The following is a 27,508-nucleotide window of genomic DNA, read 5'->3' as shown; positions in this document are numbered from 1 at the left end:
ACCTGGGAGGCAGTGACCGTGAGATGGGTGAGTTCAGGATCCTGACACAAGGAAGAAAGGAGAGCAATTTTTCTCTGCTAATCTTTAGTCCTTTTAGCATTGGGGATTCTGTATTGGTAAAGGAACTGAATAGCAGTTAGGACTGCCCTGCTCTTTGCACCCTCAAGGGAAGGGCTTAAGGACATACTGCTAATCAAAAAGAATCCAGTCTCATGTGCATGCACATACAGAGTGGTGTCCATGTGGATAAAACATTTTGAAGAACCAGAATCACCGTAAGGTAAATAAACATTTTTATTAGTTTTGGAAGGAGCTACATGTATTTACAGAAATTGATAGCTTTGTAAAGTAGTAACTTATAAAATTCCTGGTATTGCATCCAGTTAGAATGTATTCAAATGATATATCTGATATTCTTGTCATTTGAATACACCTGTTTAATGAGCCTTCAAAAGACTGTTTTAGTTTAATTTCACTGGAAAACATATTGAATACAGAATCCTAGATCCTGCAAATGTTCCCTCTGGATGGATTTTATACCCATGTGGAACAAGTTGCAGCATCAGGGCCAGAATCAGCGCAAAAATGCTTTCACCTTTAGAGCACTTAAAATGTTTAGAATAATCAATAAGGCCCTGATCATGCAAACACTTTTGTACCTGCTTGAGAAGATATTTCTCACATGTAACTTATGGTGGACCACTTTGTACAAGAAATCCTATAACGGACTGATCTCCTTTACCAACACCTCATTTCCCGAGTACTGAGTTCTCAAAACCTTTTGTTTTGTGAATGACCTGGAAGATCCCTGTGGACAATGGATAGTCGAAAGACAATAGCTTGAGAGCTATTTTGATTTTATTTGAAATATACAAAAATGTGGGTTTTTTTTTTTAAGTTTCAAATTGAAATGGTTCAGTGTTCTTTTAGGGTTCTTTTTTTCTACTTTCATCCATTAAAATGTTCTCAAAGTGCAGAAATATGTCAGAATATATGATGTATCAGTGCGTTACATCTCTGAAGATTCTGACATGGAAATTTTTTCTTTTTTCTCAGCAAATTTGACAGGCCATGCAGAGAAGGTGGGCATTGAAAACTTCGAACTCTTGAAAGTTCTTGGAACAGGAGGTAAGACTTTTTTTTCTTCTAAGGTGACCTTTGGAAGTAATGTTCTTTAGTGCAGTTTTGTTTTCTAGCTCAGTTTTTGGAACAAATTATCTATGGAGTAATTGGAATAAATTATCTAGGCAGATTTGTGCTATAAAATAAGCAAAAGACAAGCTGGGATATGTAAGGAACAAATATGCACTATTATATAATATCAAATTTTTTTAACATAAAGAAGCATTCTTTGGAAAATATGGGAAAATAGAACAACATTTACTCACATGACAGTGTAATAAAACATTTAAAATCTGGTACTAAGTTATAAGTCATACTCTTGAAGTTTTCATTAAATTCGTCAGACCACTACAGTTGATGAAGATCACAGTTTGTGGAAAAACAGGAAAGTCTGCATCTTCATGAACCAGAGTCTTCATTCTTTTTAACCACACTTTTTCACAGAAGTATCATTGGTGGCTATGTCTGTTTTGTCATGTAAGCAGAATACCATTATTTTTTAAGAAGATAAATGAAAGCACTCAGTATTGGATTTTGGATTTTATTATGGTGGGGGGAGTTTTGCATGGGTGTGCACGCATGCACACTCTTAAGAACATTTAGAGCTAGAGAAAGATGGTGGGTTGAAATTTCAGGAAGCAAGATTCCCTCTCTGTCCATAGAAAATGTACAGCAAGAGTAACAACAGTATAAGCTTCCTCTCGCTGTTTTTGCCACTGTTCTTCAACACAAACTTGGAGGAACAAGGGTTGCAGTGGTAAGAAGGGATTTCATATCTGTGGCCGTTCAGTGATTGTGCTCTGTGGGATTGCCAAAGAGTTCCAATTGTGAGAATAGATTTTAATGTGGTCGGCACTTAAACTGAGATTGATAGATTCATAGATACTAAGGTCAGAAGGGACCATTCTGATCATCTAGTCCGACCTCCTGCACAGCTGCACTGAATCTGACCCACCCACTCCTATGAAAAACCTCACCCATGTCTGAGCTATTGAAGTCCTCAAATCATGGTTTAAAGACTTCAAGGAGCAGAGAAGCCTCCCTCAAGTCAACCATGCCCCATGCTACAGAGGAAGGCGAAAAACCTCCAGGGCCTCTCCAATCTGCCCTGGAGGAAAATTCCTTCCCGACCCCAAATATGGCAATCAGCTAAACCCTGAGCATATGGGCAAGATTCACCAGCCAGATACTACAGAAAATTCTTTCCTGGGTAACTCAGATCCCATCCATCTAATATCCCATCTCAGGGGATTAGTCCTATTTACCCTGAATATTTAAAGATCAATTACTTACCAAAATCCCATTATCCCATCATACCATCTCCTCCATAAACTTATCGAGTAGAATCTTAAAGCCAGATAGATCTTTTGTCCCCACTGCTTCCCTTGGAAGGCTATTCCAAAACTTCATACTCTGATGGTTAGAAACCTTCATCTAATTTCAAGTCTAAACTTCCTGGTGGCCAGTTTATACCCATTTGTTCTTGTGTCCACATTGGTGCTGAGCTTCAATAATTCCTCTCCCTCTCCGGTATTTATCCCTCTGATATATTTATAGAGAGCAATCATATCTCCCCTCAACCTTCTTTTAGTTAGGCTAAACAAGCCAAGCTCCTTAAGTCTCCTTTCATAAGACAAGTTTTCCATTCCTCGGATCATCCTAGTAGCCCTTCTCTGAACCTGCTCCAGTTTGAATTCATCCTTTTTAAACATGGGAGACCAGAACTGCACACAGTATTCTAGGTGAGGTCTCACCAGTGCCTTGTATAACGGTACTAAAACCTCCTTATCCCTACTGGAAATGCCTCTCCTGATGCATCCCAAAACCGCATTAGCTTTTTTCACGGCCATATCACATTGGCAGCTCATAGTCATCCTATGATCAACCAATACTCCAAGGTCCTTCTCCTCTTCTGTTACTTCTAATTGATGCATCCCCAACTTATAACTAAAATTCTTGTTATTAATCCCTAAATGCATAACCTTACACTTCTCGCTATTAAATGTCATCCTATTACTATTACTCCAGTTAACAAGGTCATCCAGATCCTCCTGTATAATATCCCGATCCTTCTCCGAATTGGCAATACCTCCCAGCTTTGTATCATCTGCAAACTTTATTAGCACACTCCCACTTTTTGTGCCAAGGTCAGTAATAAAAAGATTAAATAAGATTGGTCCCAAAACCGATCCCTGAGGAACTCCACTGGTAACCTCCCTCCAACCTGACAGTTCGCCTTTCAGTAGGACCCGTTGCAGTCTCTCCTTTAACCAATTTGTTATCCACCTTTTGATGTTCATATTGATCCCCATCTTCTCCAATTTAACTAATAATTCCCCATGTGGCACGGTATCAAATGCCTTACTGAAATCTAGGTAAATTAGATCCACTGTGTTTCCTTTATCTAAAAAATCTGTTACCTTTTCAAAAAAGGAGATTAGGTTGGTTTGGCACGATCTACCTTTTGTAAAACCATGTTGTATTTTGTCACATTTACCATTGACTTCAATGTCCTTAACTAATTTCTCCTTCAAAATTTTTTCCAGGACCTTGCATACTACAGATGTCAAACTAATTGGCCTGTAGTTACCCGGGTCACTTTTTTTCCCTTTCTTAAAAATAGGAACTATATTAGCAATTCTCCAATCATTCGGTACTACTCCTGAGTTTACAGATTCATTAAAAATTCTTGCTAATGGGCTTGCAATTTCAGGTGCCAATTCCTTTAATATTCTTGGATGAAGATTATCTGGGCCCCCCGATTTAGTCCCATTAAGCTGTTTCAGTTTCGCTTCTACCTTAGATATGGTAATGTCTACCTCCATATCCTCATTCCCATTTGTCATGCTACCATTATCCCTAAGATCCTCTTTAGCCTTATTAAAGACTGAGGCAAAGTATTTATTTAGATATTGGGCCATGCCTAGATTATCTTTAACCTCCACTCCATCCTCAGTGTTAAGCGGCCCCACTTCTTCTTTCTTAGTTTTCTTCTTATTTATATGGCTATAGTACCTTTTACTATTGGTTTTAATTCCCTTTGCAAGGTCCAACTCTACTCGACTTTTATCCTGTCTCACTTGATCCCTACATGTTCTGACCTCAATTAGGTAGCTTTCCTTGCTGATCCTTCCCATCTTCTACTCCCTGTATGCTTTCTGCTTCTTCTTAATCACCTCTCTAAAATGCTTGCTCATCCAGCTTGGTCTAGAACTCCTTCCTATGAATTTTTTCCCCTTTCGTGGGATACAGACTTCCGATAGCTTCTGCAGCTTCGATTTAAAGTAATCCCAGGCCTCTTCTACTTTTAGATCCATAAGTTCTTCAGTCCAATCCACTTCCCTAACTAATTTCCTTAATTTTTGAAAGTCAGCCCTTTTGAAATCAAAAACCCTAGTTGCAGATTTATTTTTGTTAATCCTTCCATTTAGTTTGAACTGAATTAGCTCATGATCACTTGAGCCAAGATTGTCCCCTACAACCATTTCTTCTATGAGGTCCTTGCTAGTCACCAAAATTAAATGTAAAATGGCATCCCCTCTAGTCGGTTCAGCAACTACTTGATGAAGGAATCCATCAGCTATCGCATCTAGGAAAATCTGAGCCCTATTATTATTACTAGCACTGGTCCTCCAGTCTATATCTGGGAAGTTAGTCTCCCATGATCACGCAGTTTCCATTAGTATTTACTTTATTAAAGACATTAAAAAGGACTCTATCCATATCCAAATTAGATCTCTGTGATCTTAGTAGTTAACTGAGATCACCAGTTCCTTTTACATAAGACATCAAATAATCCAGAGTAGGATAGTGAGGACTCGTGGTCTCTACCAAATTTGAACTAATTAGGAGGAGATGCAATATGGAATTCTGCCATCAGTCAAAGCATTTGCCAAATTGCTTATTCTCCTCAGAAAAATCAAAATGTCCTACATCCCTGTTTATATCAAAATCAGAGGAGGAAGTCTAAATGGTAGAAAAATAAATTGGGGCAATGCCTTGTGAAGAAGCAGGGAAAGATCTCATGATGCTCCCCTCCCACAGGTGGGGGGAAACACCTTGCATACCAAACATCTCAGAGCAGGTGGAAGAACATTCTCCAGAGAAAATTAACAATCTTAGTATCCATGAGGAGCATGGACACATGTCAGAGGGTACCCTCCCTCGTTCCACTCATCTTGCTGTGGAGTTTCTGTAGCTAGATTTTCAAAGTTTCTAAGAAAAAAGAGGGGGGGAAATCCAGTAAGATCTAAGCAGGAGTTAGCTGACTTCTTTTCCAGTGAAGATGGAGCCTAGGAGGCTGTGATGCACAAATTTTAGATTTTAAGTTATATGGAACTAGTGTAATCATCTAGTGTCTGACTTGAATAAAACAGGTCAGAGGACTTCCCTGAATTATTTCCTGTTTGAACTAAAGCATATCTTTTCTAAAAGTATCCAGCCTTCATTTTAAAATTGCCAGTGATGGAGAATCCTCGACAATCCTTGGTAAATTGTTCCAATGGTTAATTACCTGCATTCTTAAAAATTTGTCCCTGATTCCTAGTCTGAATTTGTCAAGCTTTGAAGTCCAAACGTTGGATCTTGTTATATGTTTGCCTGCTAGATTGAAGAGCCCTCTCTTACCACATTTCTTTTCCCATGTAGGTATTTTAAAAACTGTGTCGAAGTCACAGTTAACCTTCCCTTTGTTAAAATAAGCAGATTGAGCTCCTTATGTCTATTCCTATAAGGCAGGGGTTCCCAAACTTTTTCTCCTGAGGCTCACCTGTGCAGTTCTAATAGGCAGTATGGCCCACTATTAACACTTCTTGAAGAAAAATATTAATTTTGTTACATGCATATAAACTATAACACTGTAAAAAACAATGTACACGTTTACTTTTCATTTTAATGTAAATGATTGTAATAATAGAAATCCCTAGCAATATGTAGTCAAAAAATGCTTCAAGATCTTTGAAACCAAACAGTTTTAGTAAAACTACACTTTAAAAAAATGTGTTCAAAATGTGTTCAGACAGGGAAAACACAATTTGTATAAAACTGAACATAAGCAATGCAACGAAGTTAACAAAATTGTTAGTTATTTGATTTTAAAACAAAATAGTTGTCCAACTTTGAACACTATATTGTTTTCAGTTCTTAGTGTAAAATCTGAATTTCTATGCTGTGTAAGTAAAGACCCAACCCTATTCTCTACTAATTAGAAAAGAGTCAAATACTTTATATTTTTATTTACAATAACTTACAGACCAGGAGTCTTCTCAATGGGATGGATGTGCCTGCTTCTCCTTGCACTGTTTTTGCAGCCTGTGACATCTGTTAGAGAGGCTCAGCTTGATCTCATTTTCAATTTTCCGCCTTTCAGCCAGCTCAGGGTGCAGGCAGGAGATAGTTAGAAGCTGTGTTCCTGGGGGAGTGTAACTCAGGGTGCAGGAAGAGGGGGTGGCTACAGGCTGTGTTAAGGCAGGGTGGTAGCTCAAAGTGCAGGCAGGGACTGTGTCTGAAGGAGCGCTGCTGCTATGGAGCCCAGCCTTGAACTTGTTCCCTCATTGGCACAGTGGGGGCAGCTCTACTCCTTGGGGCTGTGTGCGTGCCGTGCTGTCCTGCACATTCACTGTGACTGTGAACACTGAGGACTACTCTTACTTGAGCCTGGAGCGTGCGGCAGCCATTATTCAGCCACATGGGGAAGCTGATCTGGATGCACAGAGCACCTGGTACCAGTTGCTGTGCCCTTCCCACCTCCCACCCCGCCCTGGGGAGCTTGGGGGTGGGAGGACGAGAGTTGACGCCAGATGCTCTGTGCGTCCAGGTCAGTTTCCCCATTAGGGCTGTGCTGTGAGGCGTCTGAAGCTGTTCTGCCACTCTCCCCTTTCCCAGCCCACATGGGGAAACTGACCTGGACTCTCAGAGCACCTGGTATCACTACTTGCCCCCACCCCCAAAATGCCACCCGTGATGGCGGACCTGGGACTGTGTCACAGCCTACCTTTGGGCCACGACCCACAGTTTGGGAACCCTTGCCTATAAGGCATGCTTTCTCGTCCTGAAATCTTTCTCTTGGCTCCTCTCTGAACTCTGTTTAATTTATCAACATCCTTCTTGAATTGTGGACACCAGAACTGGACATAATATTCCAGTAGCTGTCAAACCAGTGAAAAATACAGAGGTAGTAATCCCTTCCTACTGCTACTCAAATTTCCCCTGTTTATGCATCCAAGGATCACATTAGTCCTTTTTGCCAATGTCATGCTAACCACCATAACCTCAGAGTCATTACTTCCCAGGATAGAGTCCCCTACTCTGTAAGTATGGCCTATGTTCTTTGTTCTTTTATGTATGGCTATTACATTAGGCAGTATTAAACTGCTCTGTGTCAGTGACCTGTCTTCCTCATTATTTGACTCCCACAGTCTTTTGTTATATGCAAACTTTATCAGTTATGATTTAAAATATTTTTTTTCAGGTCACTGGTAAAAATGTTAAATCGTGTTGGGCCAAGAATGAATCCTTGCAAAGGCACCACTAGAAATATGCCCACTTGATGATGATTCCCTGTTTACACTTATAGTTTGAGATCTTTCAGCTGACCAGTGTTTAAGCCATTTAATGTGTACCATGTTGATTTTGTATCATTTGAATGTTTTATATTGTTTTGTATCTTTAATCAAAATGTTGTACAGTACCAAATCAAATGCCTTATAAAAGTCTAAGTATATTATATCAATACTACTATCTTTATCAACCAAACTTGTAACATAATAAAAATATTGTTATTTTGACTAGATCTATTTTCCATAAACCCATTTTAATTGGCATATTATATTACTCTCCTTTAATTCTTTATTAATCAAGTCCTATATCAGCCACTCTGTTGTTTTGCCTGGGATCAGTGTCATGCTGACAAGCCTATAATTACCTGGGTCATCCCATTTATCCTTTTTAAATATTGGCACAACATAACATCTTCCAGTTCTCTGGAACTGCCCCGGCATTGCAACAGATTTTGGAAGTCAACATTAATGACTGAGGGTGCTAATTAGACAGCTCTTTTAAAACTGTTGGATGCAAGTTATCCAGACCTATCAATTTAAAAAATACCTATCTTTAGTAGCTGCTGTTTAACATTTTCACGAGTTACCATTGGAATGGAAAGTATTTCCATCATCATGATGAATTCACTTTTTCCCAAGTACAGAACAGAATTACTTATTAAACATTTCTGCCTTTTCTCCATTATTACATACAGTTCTACCATTTCCATCTATAATAGACTAATACCATTGTTAGAATTCTTTTTGTTCCTAATGTAGCTAACAAAAATTCCTTCTTATTATCCTTAACTCAGCTGGCCATAGATTTCTTCTTGTCTCTTTGCTTCCCTTATCAATTTTCTACAATTCCTAGCTTCTCATTTATATTCATGACTGTCAACTTCCATTGTCTTCCATATGTTATGTTTGTTGCTTTCACTTCCCCTCTAAATTGGATCTTTTTGGGGGGGAGCGGTTTATCTTGCTTTTTTTAAAAAACAGCATGGCCTTCTTTCTTGATTGTGGGTTTGTAGCTTTTGCGGGTCTTAAGAAAAGTTCATAAACATTCCCCAGTTATCATTCACATTTTTTCTGTTTACATTCTTTCTTTCAACTGATATGGCTCGGAATTGTTTTCAGCTTTGTGAAATTGCTGCTTTTAAAGCACCAAGTATTTGTTACTGGTTTTGACTTAGGTACGAGTAATTATGACTTGATCAATGTTACCACTAATTTTTAGTTGTTCCTCAAGGGAGTGTGCATGTCCGTTCCACTTCAGGGGTATATGTATTATTGCCTGATTTTAGGAAGTTGTTAATATTAATTTAGGCTTCCCAGTTAATCTGATCAGAAGATAATAAGGTTCTTGTCCCAGAATCAGGCTATGCAGAGTTTGCAAGGATCCTCAGGAAGTATGACAGGACACTCACACTGAGACAAATGTAGCCTTAGACTTTTATTGAGATAAATGGAATAATAATCAAATAGTAATCAAATGGTAAAATAATCAGAGATACAAAAGCAATAATACATGTTCTAGAGATACATGTGATATTATATACTATAAAGCTTTTGATTAATATTCTCACACCCTTCCTTGATAACTGGTGGTAAGAGACAAAGGACCAGCCTTGCCTCTGGCATGCCAAGAGAGTTCAGGTCCACGTTCCTCAATTCTTGAGTGGGAGTTTAGAGCTTAGGAGAAGTTTACGAGCTATCGAAGATAATTTAGAGTTTTACTTAACTAACTGACTTAAAATTTACAATTAAGAACTAACAGACGAATAAACTAAGAAGCCTGAAAACTTGAAACTTGAAGCTTAGAAACCCTGAAGCTTACAAACTTAGAAGCTTCCTTGGCTTGGTGGGTCACTTCTCTTATAGAGCTTGAATACTTGAGCCCTCCTATTTCCAAATTTAGTTTCCTCATACACAAAATGTTAGGATACACTCACTCCATAGGTTGGTATTGATGATCTATACGTACATATTAATGACATTAGATCATTCTTGGATTTATTTCTGTCATACCCGGTTCTTTTGGTTTTTCCATGTCATAAATATATAAAAGGAAGGGTAAACACCTTTAAATTCCTCCTGGCCAGAGGCAAAACCCTTTCACCTGTAAAGAGTTAAGATAACCTCTCTGGCACCTGACCAAAATGACCAATGAGGAGACAAGATACTTTCAAAGCTGGAGGGGGGGGAAACAAAGGTGTGTGTGTGTGATGCTTTTGCCGTGATCAGAGCAGGAATGCAGGTCAGAACTCCTGTAAAGGGCTAATAAGCAACCTAGTTGGGTATGCGTTAGATTCTGTTTTATTTAAATGGCCGATAAAATAAGTTGTGCTGAATGGAATGTATATTCCTGTTTGTGTCTTTTTGTAACTTAAGGTTTTGCCTAGAGGGATTCTCTGTGTTTTGAATCTGATTACCCTGTAAGGTATTTACCATCCTGATTTTACAGAGGGGATTCTTTTTCTTTAATTAAAATTCTTCTTTTAAGAACCTTATTGCTTTTTTCATTGTTTTTAAGAGCCAAAGGTTTGGATCTGTGTTCACCTATGCAAATTGGTGAGGATTTTTATCAAGCCTTCCCCAGGAAAGGGGGTGTAGGGCTTGGGGGAATTTTGTGAGGAAAGACGTTTCCAAGTGGGCTCTTTCCCTGTTCTTTGTGTAACACTTTGGTGGTGGCAGCTTTTAACCTAAGCTGGTAAGCTTAGGGGGTCTTTCATGCAGGTCCCCACATCTGTACCCTAGAGTTCAGAGTGGGGAAGGAACCTTGACACATGTGGTGTACCTGTTACATTAATAGAGGGTATGAACTTAGGCAGTCCACTATGCCAACCTTATGCTTTAGCTCATCATCACCTATCTAGGTGAAGGGTCCCTACTAACTTTTGCCTTAGCTGAACATACAGGATATGACCTGTAGTAGGGATGTACATAATGTGTAAAAACAATAACTGTGTAACCGATTAAAATTCTATCGGTTACATAGTTAAATGTTTAACTGGGGAATTAAGGATGCAGGGGGTGCTGCAGCACCTGCACCTTTTAGGCGGGGATCCCGGCCAACCTCAACTCCATTCAGGCAAAAGCGCTCTTCTGACGTCCTATTTCTCAGTTTCTCCTCGTTGATACAGTACAATCCAGGCCCCAGATTTTGGCCAGACATTGTCTCCTGAGGCACATGGCTGTGGGCACATCGGTTATCGCTCACGCCAGACTACGCATGAGATGCCTCCAGGCATGGTGTAGTTCAATTTATAGGCTGCACAGAGACAACATAAGCAAAGTAGTATCAGTGCTCACCAGGGTCAAGCAATCCTTGGCTGGGTGGATTTGATTTAAATCAAATCGATTTAAATCACTAGTCAGAAAGTGATTTAATCATGGATTTCTACATAAAAGTGAATTCTTGTTGGTTGTTATAACTTTAATATATATATTCTTCCCAACTCAGAGATGGAGAGAGATATAGGTTTCATTTTTAGAAGGTACACACTCTACATTTTTTAAAGTGATTTATTGTGAAAACTTTTGAGATTAGTTTTACAGCTATATCAGAAAATGAATGATTGGTTATTTCATTTGCCAAAGGTAATTGAAGCAGATAGTTCACCTCCCAATGACTTCATAAATATCTCCAGTTCAACAGATTAATCATTCATATTTGGAGGATTTTCTTACCATGCTGTATTAGGAGGAGAACATCACCAGACAGACATTTTAAATTGTTTTAGTTAAAGGAATTTAATGTTATGTATTCTGGATTTTTTTCTTCAACAGCAGACATATAATATTTTAACAAAACAAGCATATGAATTTTTGAAGTTAAACATTCATGTTTTTAAAAATCAGGTTTGTTTTTGTTAAAATTGTTTTTAACTAAAATAGTTAAATGAAATATTTAAAAAAAAATTAAATAGACTGTCAGCCAGGTCAACATGAGAAACTTAAAATATTGTTTTTTGCAGCTAACTCATTCGTCTCCACCTTCATTTTCCTGTTTGTTCATAATCTGGAAAAGAAAAACACGCTTTCCTGCTTTTTCAGGTCCCAAACAGTTTCTCAGTTTGGAATGATTTAGTCCAAAGTAAGAAAATATTCTTTCTACACTAGCACAAGAAGCTACTGCTGTTAAAAGTGAGATTATCACTTCAACAAAAAAGAAAAGGAGGACTTGTGGCACCTTAGAGACTAACAAATTTATTTGAGCATAAAAATACGAAAGCTTATGTTCAAATAAATTTGTTAGTCTCAAAAGGTGCCACAAGTACTCCTTTTCTTTTTGCGAATACAGACTAACACGGCTGCTACTCTGAAACCTATCACTTCAACAGTTTCTGAATCCAAGTGCTTAAGTGACTTCCACCAGTTCATGGTGTGACTTCCTTTAAAACATCATCAGCAAACATATATTTCTTGAATGGTTCACCCTTAGCTCTGAAGTTTATTATAGTTGGTATTATGGAGGGATGATTACTGGATGTCCATGTCATAACCAACTCCTCCTCTTCAGCAGTTAAGGTTTGACGGTGGGTAATGAGTATTGAGAATATTTTCAAGAAAATGAGCTGGAGATAGTGCTTGTCCCATTTGGTTTTTTTTATGCTTGTAATTTAACTGTCATTGCATATTTCTCTTTTTAAGATCTCACTCAGTTCCTTCCAAATTTCAGCAGTGTCACCAGTAAAACAGCTTTTTCCCTGCATTTTTTCAATGCTACAGAAACAGGCTTCGGGTACTCGGCATGTGTTCAACATTTCTCTTACCCCAATTTTGAGAACTTTGGCTGTGACAGTGCCATCTATTTTTTCACAATTTTGTTCACAAACTGTCATCAGATTAGGCCAATTCTTGATCTAGTGCTCAAAACACTCCACTACTGAGTTCCATCGCATGTCTTGTGGGAGAGTTAGCTTGGTTCCTCCCACTTTTTTCAGAGCAGCTGCTGCAAAATGGTTGTTACAGAAGTATTTTGCAGTGTCAACAACATTAGCCTTTATTTCTGGAACACTGAAGTGTTTGGCTAGGAGGTGCATCAAATGAGCACTGCAACTGTGTGTTATTAGCTTGGGACTCTCTTCTAAATAATTCCTTCTCATCTTGGATACATTTGCAGCATTGTCCGTGACCAAGCAGCTTACTAGACATTTGAATTTTTTTTCAGTTTGTTATAGCTTTTACTGCTACTTCTTGTAAGTATTCTGCTGTGTGTGCATTTTCTGATGTATCAATTGTTTCTGTAAGGAAGACATTCCCTTCAGTTATCATACAAGCACATACAACAGGATAATTGTGGACATGGCTCCACCCATCAAGACTCAGATTAACAATTTTCCCCCTAGACCATTTGCACACTGCTCAGTTTCTCTTTCATACACTTTATCTAGCAATTTGCCTGTGACATCTGCTCTGTTAGATGGACTGTATTCTGGTCTTAATGACTGAACCATGTTTTTGAAGTGTGAGTTCTCAATCATACGGAAAGGAGAGTTTGTTGCATTAACAAACGGGGCAATTTTTTTCATCAATTACCTCTTTTTGTAATCTGCTGGTTCTTATCGCAAGCTTATCTATGGTTGTTTCTGGATGATGGAGATTTTTTTTCTTTTTGCTAACGTGTATGGCTATGAGACGTACATGATGTGACTAAAACACTATTATTGGCCTATAAGTCTGAATCTATAGAAAATGATGGTGATCTTGAAGGTGGATAGTCTTCAGAATCCTGTATGTTGAGGATGGATTCTCCTAAACAAAATAAGTCAATGCAGTTATTTAATTATTATTACATACTGCTCATTTAGTATTACTCATTGCGTTCACTGACACTCAGTACTACTTTAAAGGTGAAATTGTAAAAGAAAGATCTGCCTATTTCAGCCATTTATTTTTTATCACAACTGCATCTAAAATGATAGTACCATAGAGTACAGTAACAACTATATTTTTTGCTCAAACATGAGAATTCAAGAATAGTCCAGAAGGAAGACAGTCCTTAAGAAAGAAGTATGAAATAAAAAAGTTTACCAACCAGAATATCCTGCATGTTCAGACAAGTTCCTTTCTCCTCCTCCTCCTCATCATCATCATCATCATCATCATCATCATCATCATCATCAATGCAGCTTCCTCCTGAGAAGGAACACTTCTCATGATGATGTTTCCTTTGGGCAACCAGGCGTTATTTCTTTGTTGAACTCTTTGCATTTTGCACACATGCCTGTTTTACCCACAGGTAGAGGAACTTCATTAAAATATTCTCAAACTGGGTCTCTTTTACGGCCTGCTGCCATTATAGGTTTTACCTTCTCGTGAGAGAATGGGATGGTAGATCTCAAATCAATGAAGGCTACACTCAGAAAGACCTCCAGACTTCTGGAATATGCTGCTCAAACAGTTTCACTTTTGTTTCTACTGCCTGTCCCTCCCTTCTCTCATTTATCTCCAGACTTCTTCTCCTTGTCCAGATCTATTCTGCCCCCAACAATCTTGTATTCATTGAACTTTTTGAAACTTTTCACTTTGAGTGGTAGCCATGTTAGTCTGTATCAGCAAAAAGAAGAAGGAGTACTTGTGGCACTTTAGAGACCAACAAATTTATTTGAGCATAAGCTATGTGGACTAAAACCCACTTCATTGGATGCATGCAGTGGAAAATACAGTAGGAAGATTGTGTGTGTGTATGTGTGTGTATGTGTATATATATATATATATATATAATATACACACACACACAGAGAACATGAAAAAATGGGTGTTGCCATATACACTACAATGAGAGTGATCAATTAAGGTGAGCTATGCTTTTTTTTTCTCCTGCTGATAATAGCTCACCGTAATTGATCACTCTCGTTATAGTATGTGTGGCAACACCCACTTTTTCATGTTCTGTGTGTGTGTGTGTGTGTGTGTGTGTGTATATTTCTTCCTACTGTATTTTCCACTGCACGCATCCAATGAAGTGGGTTTTAGCCCACAAAAGCTTATGCTCAAATAAATTTGTTGGTCTCTAAAGTGCCACAAGTACTCCTTGTTCTTTTTGCACTTTTAGAGAGAGTTAAGGGATTGACTCTGTGTACACAAATTTGCAGAGGGACAATAGGGTTGAGGTCTGTTATTTCTCACCTCTATATATTATTTATTTAAAAACATTGTTGCTGTTAACAAGCATGTTATCTCTGGAGACACCGATCCACAGTTTGAGAACTGCAAAACTAAGCATCTCTGATGGTATCTTCTAGACTGAGCACTGAGTCCCATTGGGTAGATAAAAAGATTAATCTAAATCTATACAGAAGCGCCTGAAACCCCATAAGATTGGGTCACTAATTCGTGAACTATTGGAATTCGTTTTCAAAACTTTTCTTAAACATTACATGAATATATTCTCATACTATAGAATTAGAATTTATAATCCCTATTCTATGATGAGATATCTTTGAGCTATAATAAAGATAATTTTAATTTTTTCCTCTAAAAGCATTTTATAAAAAAAATCAATTTTTTTTTAATTAAAAAAAATTATCCACTCTAGTCCTGGGTCTGGTGGAAGGACCCAGTAAATGTCTGTATGGGAATCCCGTTTGTTCAGCCTTCTCCATCTCTACTTCTGACCACCTATGCATCTGTTATAGGATGGGGCATGCATCTCCATGGTCTCCAAATACAGGGCAAATTGTCTCCAGCCGACACATGCCTCCACATCAACCTGCTTGAACTCAGGGTTGTCAGAAATGTGTGTGCTCACTTCCTCCCACTGATCAAAAACACACACCCACAAAGGTCATAACTGACCATATGGTTGCATGTATTACATAACTGTCAGGGAGGCACCAAGTCTCCATTCCCTGTGCACAGAAGCACTAAAACTATGGAATTGGTGCATCTCCCATGGTATCTTAATATCAGCTGCTTACTTACCGGGAATACACAACACAACGTATGATAGTCTCAGCTGCAAATTCCCACATGACCATGAATTTGAGATAGATTCAGTGGTACTCCATGACATCTTCTGACAGTGGCGATAATAGACCTATTTGCTACTTACTAGTATGGGAAATGTCCACAGTACTGTTCCAGAGCGGGGAGCAGATGACACTCCATAGGAGATGCCCTCTTTCTTCAATGGGACATGGATCTTCTTTGCATTTTTCCCCCATTCCCTGTAACACTAAAAGTCCTGTTGAAAGGGGAAAGTGAGAAAGCAAACATCATACTGATTGCTCTCACCTGGTCCATACAGACCTGATACCTTTACCTGTTGCAGCTGCCACTGTGTCCACCAATGACTCTTCCAATCACACCTTACCTTCTATTGCAGAACAAGGGATGCGTTCTCCATTCCAACCTGCGGATTCTGCATCTCAAGCCTGGATCCTTCATGGTTCCAGCACATAGACACATTTTGCTCTGCGGAGGTATAAGTGGTAGTGTTGCACTGTAGGAAAGGAACTATTTGCTCTACTTATCTACAAAAATGGAAGAGATTCCAGATCTGATGCCACCTGAAAGACATCATCCCTAATACATCCACCCTGTCGGTGATCCTAAACTACCTGTTGACTCTCAAGAAATCAGGACTCGATCAGTTCACTGAAGGTTCATATAACAGGAATTGCAATCAGCAGGTAGAAGGATACTCAGTCTTCTCCCATCCGACTATGGAGAGGTTTCTCAAAGGCATAGCAAACCTCTTCCCACAACCCAGACTTCCCACACCTCAATGGGATCTCAACCTCGTATTAAAAGGTCTGAGTAGGCCACCATTTGAAACTGACCGCTTTTCATTAACTCACCTTTCCGTGAAGATGGCATTCCTCATCGCAATCATCTCTGCAAGAAGGATTGGGGAAATAGTGGCTCTGATGGCACATCCCCCTTTTACTGTGTTCTTCCCTGACAAGATCACGCTTAGACCGAATCCAAAGTTAACTCCCAAGTTGATGTCCGCATTTCACATAAATCAGCTTCCAGGCTTTTATCCCAAATCTCATCAGGATAATATGGAAGCCATCCTCCATACTCTCAGTATGAGGAGCATCTTGGCCTTCTATTTGGACAGAACAAGAGCCTTCAGAAAATCATAGAAGATTAGGGTTGGAAGAGACCTCAGGAGGTCATCTAGTCCAACCCCTTGCTCAAAGCAGGACCAACCCCAACTAAATCATCACAGCCAGGGCTTTGTCAAGCCTTAAAAACCTCTAAGGATGGAGATTCCACCACCTTCCTAGGGAACCCATTCCAGTGCTTCACTATGCTCCTAGTGAAATAGTTTTTCCTAATATCCAACCAAGACCTCCCCCACTGCAACTTGAGACCATTGCTCCTTATTCCGTCATCTGCTACCACAAAGAACAACCTAGCTCCATTCAATTTTGAACCCCTCTTCAGGTAGTTAAAGGCTGCTATCAAATCCCCCCTCACTTTTTTCTTCTGCAGACTAAATAAGCCCAGTTCCCTCTGCCTCTCCTCATAAGTCATGTGCTCCTGCTCCCTAATAATTTTCGTTGCCCACCACTGGACTCTCTGCAATTTGTCCACATCCTTTCTGTAGTGCGGAGTTCAAATAGATGTAGTACTCCAGATGTGGCCTCACCAGTGCCAACTAGAGGGGAATAATCACTTCCCTCAATCTGCTGGCAATGCTCCTACTAATGCAGCTGTTACCCTCCTTGACAACAAGGGCACACTGTTGACTCATATCCAGCTTCTTGCCCACTGTAAGCCCCAGATCCCTTTCTGCAGAATGGTCCCCAGCCTGCAGTAGTGCATGGGATTCTTCTGTCCTAAGTGCAGGATTCTGCACTTGTCCTTGTTGAACCTCGTTGGATTTCTTTTGCCCAATCCTCCAATTTGTCTAGGTCACTCTGGATCCTATCCCGACCCTCCAGTTTATCTACCTCTCCCGCCAGCTTAGTGTCATCCACAAACTTGCTGAGGGTGTAATCCATCCCATCATTCAGATCGTTAATGAAGATGTTGAACAAAACTGACCCCAGGACCAACCCATGGGGAACTCGTCTAGTTGGCAGCTGGTATCAAGCGATCGAGCCATTGATTATTACCTGTTGAGCCAGACAATCTAGCCGGCTTTCTATCCACCTTATAGTCCATTCATCCAATCCATACTTCTTTAACTTGCTGGCAAGAATACTGTGGGACTTCAGAAAAACTTTTGATACGGTCAAGGTATATCACATCCCCGGCGTTCCCCATATCCACAGAGCCAGTTATCTCATCATAGAAGGCAATCAGGTTGGTAAGGCATAACTTGCCCTTGGTGAATCCATGTTGATTGTTCTGGATCACCTACCTCTCCTCCAAGTGCTTCAAAATGGATTCCTTGAGGACCTGCTCCATGATTTTTCCAGGGACTGAGGTGAGGCTCCTTCTCCTTCCCCTTTTTAAAGATGGGCACTACATTAGCCTTTTTCCAGTTGTCCGGAATCTCCCCTGATCGCCATGAGTTTTCAAAGATAATGGCCAATGGCTCTGCAATCACATCCGCCAACTCCTTTAGCACTCTCGGATGCAGCACATCCAGGCCCATGGACTTGTGCTCATCCAGCTTTTCTAAATAGTCCTGAACCACTTCTTTCTCCACAGAGGGCTGGTCACCTCCTCCCCATGCTGTGCTGCCCAGTGCAGCAGTCTGGGAGCTGACCTTGTCTGTGAAGATCTAGGCAAAAAAAGCGTTGAGTACTTCAGCTTTTTCCACATCCTCTGTCACTAGATTGCCTCCCCCCTTCAGTAAGGGTCCCACACTTTCCCTGACCACCACCTTGATGCTAACATACCTGTAGAAACTCTTGTTACCCTTCACATCCCTTGCTATCTTCAACTCCAATTGTGCTTTGGTCTTCCTGATTACACCCCTGCATGCTTGAGCAATATTTTTGTGCTTCTCCCTATCATCTGTCCAAGTTTCCTCCTCTTGTAAGCTTCCTTTTTGTGTTTAAACTCAGTGAAGATTTCTCTGGTAAGCCAAGCTGGTCGCCTGCCATATTAACTATTCTTACTGCACATAGGGATGGTTTTGTCCCTGTACCCTCAATAACGGACGGGCAAACTTTTTGGCCTGAGGGCCACATCGGGTTTCCAAAATTGTGTGGAGGGTCTCCGGTTAGGAGAGTCTGTGTCTCCCCAAACAGCCAGGCGTGGCCCGGCCCCCACCTCCTATCCGACCCCCTCCCCTGCTTCTCGCCCCCTGACCGTCCCTCCGGGACTCCTGCCCCATCCACCACCTCCTGCTCCCTGTCCCCTGACCATCCCCAGAGCTCCCACCCCTGACTGCCCCCTGCCGCCCCATCCAACCCCCCCATTCCTGACTGCTCCCCTGGGACCCCTGCCCCATCCAACCACCCCTTTTTCCTGTCCCCTGACCACCCCTGGAACCCCTGCCCCTGACTCCCCACCTGGGACCCCTGCCCCCATCTAACCCCCCTGTTCCATGCCCTCCGACCGCCCTGACCCCTATCCACACCCACACCCCCTCACTACACTCCTGAACTCCCTTGCCCTCTATCCAACGCTCCCTTACCGTGTAGCACAGAGCACCAGTGGCTGGTGGCGCTACAGTCGCACCGCCCAGAGCACCGGATCATGCCGAGGCTCTGCAACTGTGCTGCCCGGCTGCTCAGAGTTTTGTGGCACAGTGTGCTGAGGCTGCAGGGATGGGGGGACAGTGGGGGAGAGGCCAGGGACTAGCCTCCCCGGGCCGGGCAGGAGGGTCCTGTGGGCCGGATGTGACCCGCGGGCCATAGTTTGCCCACTTGTGCTCAATAAGCCTTCTTTAAAATACAGCCAGTTCTCCTGGACTCCTTTCACCCTCATACTAGCCTCCTATCAGTACCCTGAGGCAGTCAGTCTGCTTTTCTGAAGTCCAGGGTCCATAGTCTGCTGCTCTCCTTTCTTCCTTTTGTGAGGATCCTGAACTCGACCATCTCATGGTCACTGCTGCCCAGGTTGCCACCCACATCTCTGAGAGTCTTCCTCTCTATTGCAGGAAAGTCAAAAGGTACGATTATTTCAGCTCAGAGATTCTCTGAATGGGTCTGAGGCTGAATTAAACTCTGTTAATAATTGAGTAACCTAAGACTCTCTCTTTCTAATACGCACACATTCTATGAGGTTGGTCTCCTTGTCCATCACCTTCTTCAATGTTATCCCTATATCAGAAATCTGCAGAGCAGCTACCTTATCATCTGTACTTATGTCTTGCAGTATACTATGCCATCTTGGGGGATTTGACTGCAGATACCAAATTCAGTGCCAGAGTACTATCATCCATATCAGATTTGCCTCTGAAGTCCCAGCCTCCAGTGGTGGGCACTGCTTGCGAGTCACCTACAGTCCCATAGGGACACTACTTGAAGTAATAGTAGTTACTCATCTTGTGCAGTAATGATGGTTCTTCGAGATGTGTGTCCCTATGGGTACTCCACAACCTACCCTTCTCCCCTTTACTTCAGAGTTCTAGTAGTTGACTCTGCAGTAGAGAAGTATCTGAAGGGATTGCCCATGCATGCTGGCTAGTCTTGTTGCAGGCAGGGAGCAGTGCATGTGTGGGCTGGACCGACTACTACCAAAGTTCTCTGATCAGCAGCGCAGAGATGCAGACACACCTACAGTTGAGTATCCATAGGGGGACACATCTTGAAGAACCATTGTTACTGCACAAGGTGAGAAACTTCTTCCTTTGACTCTGATACAGAGTCCTCCAGTTCATCTTTTCCTCAAAGACTTTCTGTAGATTTTCCAAGTGAGTGGAAGGGGAAAGCATCAGCACTCGGAGCGTAGCCACTCTTTCAGCAAGGACAGAACATCTTGGCCTGAAATATATTGGCCCCCTATGCCATATTCTTTCTTGCAGGGTTTTTCCTGGGATCCGTGGGGTCCATCTCACTTGCAGAAATGTGCATCTCTGCCCCAGTCCAGAGGGCAAGTCTCTGATCATCATATGGACCAGCCCCAAGAACAGCCTCTGTTACAGATGCAAAAGGACGTCCATTGTCTCAAACAACCTCTTTTGGAGGAGCTTTTACCGGAGGATCAGCCTCTTCCCCAGGAGTTGCCAGTGGCCCTCACTTTCCCTGGACCGTTCCCAATTAATACCTATTACAGTGAGCAAAAGCTTTGCGGATGACCCCCCGCCTCACTAACTCTGACAGCTAAGAGTTGTGACGAGACCCTCAGGGTAGAACCTAGAACTGTGTGACCACTATGTCCCCTTAACTCTTCACTCTGGGCTGTCTCTCTCAATGCTTTGCCAGTGACAAGCAGCAAATTCCTCCAAACATTATTATTGCTCAGCCACCAGCATACAGAGGCGCACAAAGCTAAGGTGCATTATTATTCTCCAAACCACTCATGAACTATACACTTAGAAACACCAGCAAATCCTTCCAACCTTGAACCCCAGAACTGTACCCTAGAACACTGCTTAAGACCTTCTCTTGAACAATGCAAGCTCTTTAATTAGTTCATCCTTCGTCTAAGGACAGTGGACACACACCAGCCTTTGTATCTGAGCAGATTCCCCAACACTTTAGACAAACTCACTGGTAAAGATAAAACATTAAAATAAGTTTATTAACTACAGAAAGACAGATTTTGAGTAATAATAAGTGGTAGCCATAAAGGTCAGAGATAGTTTCCTAAGAAAATTAAAAGTAAAAATGCATTCTAAATCTTAAACTTTTAGACTAAGAAAGATTTGAATTAAACAGTTTTTCTCACCCCCACTGGATGTTGCAGTTAGGTTACAGCTCTTAATACACAGGCTGAACTTCCTTCTCAGGGTGGGACCAATCTCTTTAGTTCAAAATCTTTTTCTTCCCAGTGTTCTTGTTGCCTTCAGAGTAGGTGGGGGACAGAAGAGGTGGTCCCATGATGTCACTGTCCCTTATTTTATATTCTTAGTTCATGTCCCAGGGAAGATACTGGCGACATCCCAGGGAAGAAGAGACATCTCCTGGTGGGCCTTGTTGAGTCACAGAGTTGAGCAATCTCCATTGTGTGGTATTTGCTCAACTAAGTCATAGAGTTGAGCAATCTTCATTGTGTGGTGCTTGGACAACTGTCTCTTCCAGTGTGTCACCTCGTTTGTTGCCATTGGAGAGCTAGCTGTGGGTGTCTCCAGGACACACAACATATTTCAATATTAACCATACAGTGGAATACCATAGTTCCATATACAATGATTATACGCATTTTGACAGAACAGTGAGTTTCAGCCTTTCATATGGTATCTTATAAGGTATACTTTGTATGAAATATCACAACCATATACAAACGATGAATATGGGGGTTACAAGGTGGTACAGTGCATCACAAGCATATAGATAACTGAAATCATAAACCATCCAAGGCCTTTGAGTGGTTTTGCTGCCTCCCCCCACTAGCAACTGCACCCTAGTAGTCAATTTTCTCCAGTCCCTTGATTTAGATTTCTTAAAGGTGTGATTCTTCTCTTCCCACTCATCATGGCCTCTGGCCCTCTTGGGACCTCATCACCATCCTGGCAGCCCTCATAGTTCCACCATTCAAGCCTGTGGCCTCTTATTCTTGTCTTCACCTAATCCAAAAGATCTTTTTCCTTATAGCCATAACAGTGGCCAGGAGAATCTCTTGCTACAAGTATTGAAGGTGAGTCCTCTTTACACAGTGTTCTTCAAGGACAAAGTGGCCTTACAACAGTATTCAGAATTTTTTTCTAAACTTTGTCTGCATTTTATTTAAACCAGACAAGATATCTCCCATTTTTGTTCCCAAAGCTGCATTGCATGCTAGCAGGGATAAGGAACATCTGCCTTTAAAAAGTCATGGAAGATGGGTGCAATTCATAGAATCATAGAATATCAGGGTTGGAAGGGACCCCAGAAGGTCATCTAGTCCAACCCCCTGCTCAAAGCAGGACCAAGTCCCAGTTAAATCATCCCAGCCAGGGCTTTGTCAAGCCTGACCTTAAAAACCTCTAAGGAAGGAGATTCTACCACCTCCCTAGGTAACGCATTCCAGTGTTTCACCACCCTCTTAGTGAAAAAGTTTTTCCTAATATCCAATCTAAACCTCCCCCATTGCAACTTGAGACCATTACTCCTCGTTCTGTCATCTGCTACCATTGAGAACAGTCTAGAGCCATCCTCTTTGAAACCCCCTTTCAGGTAGTTGAAAGCAGCTATCAAATCCCCCCTCATTCTTCTCTTCTGCAGACTAAACAATCCCAGCTCCCTCAGCCTCTCCTCATAAGTCATGTGCTCTAGACCCCTAATCATTTTTGTTGCCCTTCGCTGTACTCTTTCCAATTTATCCACATCCTTCCTGTAGTGTGGGGCCCAAAACTGGACACAGTACTCCAGATGAGGCCTCACCAGTGTCGAATAGAGGGGAACGATCACGTCCCTCGATCTGCTCGCTATGCCCCTACTTATACATCCCAAAATGCCATTGGCCTTCTTGGCAACAAGGGCACACTGCTGACTCATATCCAGCTTCTCGTCCACTGTCACCCCTAGGTCCTTTTCCGCAGAACTGCTGCCGAGCCATTCGGTCCCTAGTCTGTAGCGGTGCATTGGATTCTTCCATCCTAAGTGCAGGACCCTGCACTTATCCTTATTGAACCTCATTAGATTTCTTTTGGCCCAATCCTCCAATTTGTCTAGGTCCTTCTGTATCCTATCCCTCCCCTCCAGCGTATCTACCACTCCTCCCAGTTTAGTATCATCCGCAAATTTGCTGAGAGTGCAATCCACACCATCCTCCAGATCATTTATGAAGATATTGAACAAAACGGGCCCCAGGACCGACCCCTGGGGCACTCCACTTGACACCGGCTGCCAACTAGACATGGAGCCATTGATCACTACCCGTTGAGCCCGACAATCTAGCCAGCTTTCTACCCACCTTATAGTGCATTCATCCAGCCCATACTTCCTTAACTTGCTGACAAGAATGCTGTGGGAGACCGTGTCAAAAGCTTTGCTAAAGTCAAGAAACAATACATCCACTGCTTTCCCTTCATCCACAGAACCAGTAATCTCATCATAAAAGGCGATTAGATTAGTCAGGCATGACCTTCCCTTGGTGAATCCATGCTGACTGTTCCTGATCACTTTCCTCTCCTCTAAGTGCTTCAGGATTGATTCTTTGAGGACCTGCTCCATGATTTTTCCAGGGACTGAGGTGAGGCTGACCGGCCTGTAGTTCCCAGGATCCTCCTTCTTCCCTTTTTTAAAGATGGGCACTACATTAGCCTTTTTCCAGTCATCCGGGACTTCCCCCGTTCGCCACGAGTTTTCAAAGATAATGGCCAAGGGCTCTGCAATCACAGCCGCCAATTCCTTCAGCACTCTCGGATGCAATTCGTCCGGCCCCATGGACTTGTGCACGTCCAGCTTTTCTAAATAGTCCCTAACCACCTCTATCTCTACAGAGGGCTGGCCATCTCTTCCCCATTTTGTGTTGCCCAGCACAGCAGTCTGGGAGCTGACCTTGTTAGTGAAAACAGAGGCAAAAAAAGCATTGAGTACATTAGCTTTTTCCACATCCTCTGTCACTAGCTTGCCTCCCTCATTCAGTAAGGGGCCCACACTTTCCTTGGCTTTCTTCTTGTTGCCAACATACCTGAAGAAACCCTTCTTGTTACTCTTGACATCTCTTGCTAGCTGCAGCTCCAGGTGCGATTTGGCCCTCCTGATATCTTTCCTACATGCCCGAGCAATATTTTTATACTTTTCCCTGGTCATATGTCCAACCTTCCACTTCTTGTAAGCTTCTTTTTTATGTTTAAGATCTGCTAGGATTTCACCATTAAGCCAAGCTGGTTGCCTGCCATATTTACTATTCTTTCGACTCATCGGGATGGTTTGTCCCTGTAACCTCAACAGGGATTCCTTGAAATACAGCCAGCTCTCCTGGACTCCCTTCCCTTTCATGTTAGTCCCCCAGGGGATCCTGGCCATCTGTTCCCTGAGGGAGTCAAAGTCTGCTTTCCTGAAGTCCAGGGTCCGTATCCTGCTGCTTACCTTTCTTCCCTGCGTCAGGATCCTGAACTCAACCAACTCATGGTCACTGCCTCCCAGATTCCCATCCACTTTTGCTTCCCCCACTAATTCTACCCGGTTTGTGAGCAGCAGGTCAAGAAAAGCGCTCCCCCTAGTTGGCTCCCCTAGCACTTGCACCAGGAAATTGTCCCCTACGCTTTCCAAAAACTTCCTGGATTGTCTATGCACCGCTGTATTGCTCTCCCAGCAGATATCAGGAAAATTAAAGTCACCCATGAGAATCAGGGCATGCGATCTAGTAGCTTCCGTGAGTTGCCGGAAGAAAGCCTCATCCACCTCATCCCCCTGGTCCGGTGGTCTATAGCAGACTCCCACCATGACATCACTCTTGTTGCACACACTTCTAAACTTAATCCAGAGACACTCAGGTTTTTCCACAGTTTCGTACCGGAGCTCTGAGCAGTCATACTGCTCCCTTACATACAGTGCTACTCCCCCACCTTTTCTGCCCTGCCTGTCCTTCCTGAACAGTTTATAACCATCCATGACTGTACTCCAGTCATGTGAGTTATCCCACCAAGTCTCGGTTATTCCAATCACGTCATAATTCCTTGACATCACCAGGACCTCCAGTTCTCCCTGCTTGTTTCCAAGGCTTTGTGCATTTGTATATAAGCACTTGAGATAACCTGTTGATCGCCCCTCATTCCCAGTATGAGGCAGGAGCCCTCCCCTCACAGACATTCCTGCCTGTGCTTCCTCCCGGTATCCCGCTTTCCCACTTACCTCAGGGCTTTGGTCTCCTTCCCCCGGTGAACCTAGTTTAAAGCCCTCCTCACTAGGTTAGCCAGCCTGCTGGCGAAGATGTTCTTCCCTCTCTTCGTAAGATGGAGCCCGTCTCTGCCCAGCACTCCTCCTTCATGGAACACCTTCCCATGGTCAAAGAATCCAAAGCCTTCTCTCCGACACCACCTGCGTAGCCATTCGTTGACCTCCACGATTCGACGGTCCCTACCCAGGCCTTTTCCTTCCACGGGGAGGATGGACGAGAACACCACTTGCGCCTCCAACTCCTTTATCCTTCTTCCCAGAGCCACGTAGTCCGCAGTGATCCGCTCAAGGTCATTCTTGGCAGTATCATTGGTGCCCACGTGGAGAAGCAGGAAGGGGTAGCGATCCGAGGGCTTGATGAGTCTCGGCAGTCTCTCCGTCACATCACGAATCTTAGCCCCTGGCAAGCAGCAGACTTCTCGGTTTTCCCGGTCAGGGCGGCAGATAGATGACTCAGTCCCCCGGAGGAGAGAGTCCCCGACCACCACCACCCGCCTTCTCCTCTTGGGAGTGGTGGTCGTGGAACCCCCAACCTCAGGACATCGCATCTCATGCCTCCCAACCAGCGGAGTCTCCTTCCGCTTTCTCCCCCCAGACATATCATCTGGTCCACTCTCCGCATTGGTACCTGTGGAGAGAACATGAAAGCGGTTAGTTACCTGTGTCTGTGTTACTGGAACCCGGACATTCCGCTTACCTCTTCTGGAGGTCACATGTTGCCAAGCTTCTTCACTGGCCTCTTGGCTCCTCTGTGCAACCTGCTCTATATCTTTAGAGCTTTGTGCCCCTAGAAGGCTATCCTGAGTTTGGTCCAGAAAATCCTCAGTCTCTCGTATACAACGCAGGGTCGTTACCTGTTGCTCCAGACCTTCAATCTTCTCTTCCAATATGGAGACCAGCTTGCACTTTGTACAGACAAAGTCGCTTCTGTCCTGTGGAAGAAAGACAAACATGGCACATCCAGTGCAGGTCACAACAGCTGAATCCCCCCCTTCCATATCACCTACCTACTATGAGCTTCCTCAGAGACGTTGGCAAGATGTAAGCCTCACTGGGCTCACTCCAGGCGAACTCCCAGGCAAACTCCTGCTGTGAGCTGCTCTGCTGTCCCCGCTGCTCCGCTGGTTCGCTGCCACTCAGCTGGTTCGCGAGGCTCTGGCTATTTTTAAACAGCCAGGCTTCCCTGACGCAAACACACAGACACCCTAATGCCCGCCCCCTGCAGGCTAGCAGCCAATCAGACACTCACTCAGGCTCTCTCCCTGCCCTCCCAGCAAACACACGCTCGGATACTTCCTCAGCAAGCAAACACACACACTCGGATACTTACCAGTCCCAGGCAAACTCCTGCTGTGAGCTGCTCTGCTGTCCCCGCTGCTCCGCTGGTTCGCTGCCGCTCAGCTGGTTCGCGAGGCTCTGGCTATTTTTAAACAGCCAGGCTTCCCTGACGCAAACACACAGACACCCTAATGCCCGCCCCCTGCAGGCTAGCAGCCAATCAGACACTCACTCAGGCTCTCTCCCTGCCCTCCCAGCAAACACACGCTCGGATACTTCCTCAGCAAGCAAACACACACACTCGGATACTTACCAGTCCCAGGCAAACTCCTGCTGTGAGCTGCTCTGCTGTCCCCGCTGCTCCGCTGGTTCGCTGCCGCTCAGCTGGTTCGCGAGGCTCAATTCCGGACAACTGGAGAAGCGCAAATATAGTGCCAGTCTATAAAAGGAATAAGGATAACCCGGGGAATTACATGCTAGTCAGCTTTACTTCAGTAACCCGAAAGATAATGGAGCAGATCATTAGTAACCAATTTGAAGACACCTAGAAAATAATAAGGTGATAAATGAGGCCTTGTATAAAAGGCCTAGTGTAAGGCCTAAGGTCCAAACAGAATCAGGTTTTGCTAGTGTAAAGCAGAATTATCAAGAATCAGGCCAAGTCAGGTCCTGCCCATTACAAAGCAGATGCCCACTTGCAAGTTCGCTATCCGATACATGAAC

At 42.9% G+C, this 27,508-nt stretch overlaps 1 protein-coding gene across 7 annotated transcripts in view; it reads left to right on the top strand.

Moving 5' to 3' along the window:
* The window catches only part of RPS6KA5 (ribosomal protein S6 kinase A5), a 196,228-nt gene that overhangs the window by 31,537 nt on the left and 137,183 nt on the right, over window positions 1-27,508 (top strand). For 6 of the 7 annotated variants that reach the window (XM_043517828.1, XM_038405647.2, XM_038405646.2 and 3 more), the window contains one exon: window positions 1,057-1,128. The exons of the other annotated variant lie outside the window; for it this stretch is intronic. Coding sequence is in view for 2 of the 6 variants with exons in the window: in XM_038405647.2 (XP_038261575.1) it covers window positions 1,057-1,128 (72 nt within the window). In the remaining 4 variants the exon portion in view is untranslated. The remainder of the gene's footprint in view (window positions 1-1,056; window positions 1,129-27,508) is intronic. 7 annotated transcript variants of the gene reach the window in all.

Source organism: Dermochelys coriacea, chromosome 6 (genome assembly GCF_009764565.3).
Source record: "Dermochelys coriacea isolate rDerCor1 chromosome 6, rDerCor1.pri.v4, whole genome shotgun sequence".
NCBI classification, from domain to species: domain Eukaryota; kingdom Metazoa; phylum Chordata; order Testudines; family Dermochelyidae; genus Dermochelys; species Dermochelys coriacea.
Note: the sequence above shows the minus strand (reverse complement) of the source record. Positions and strands in the feature narration are given on the sequence as shown.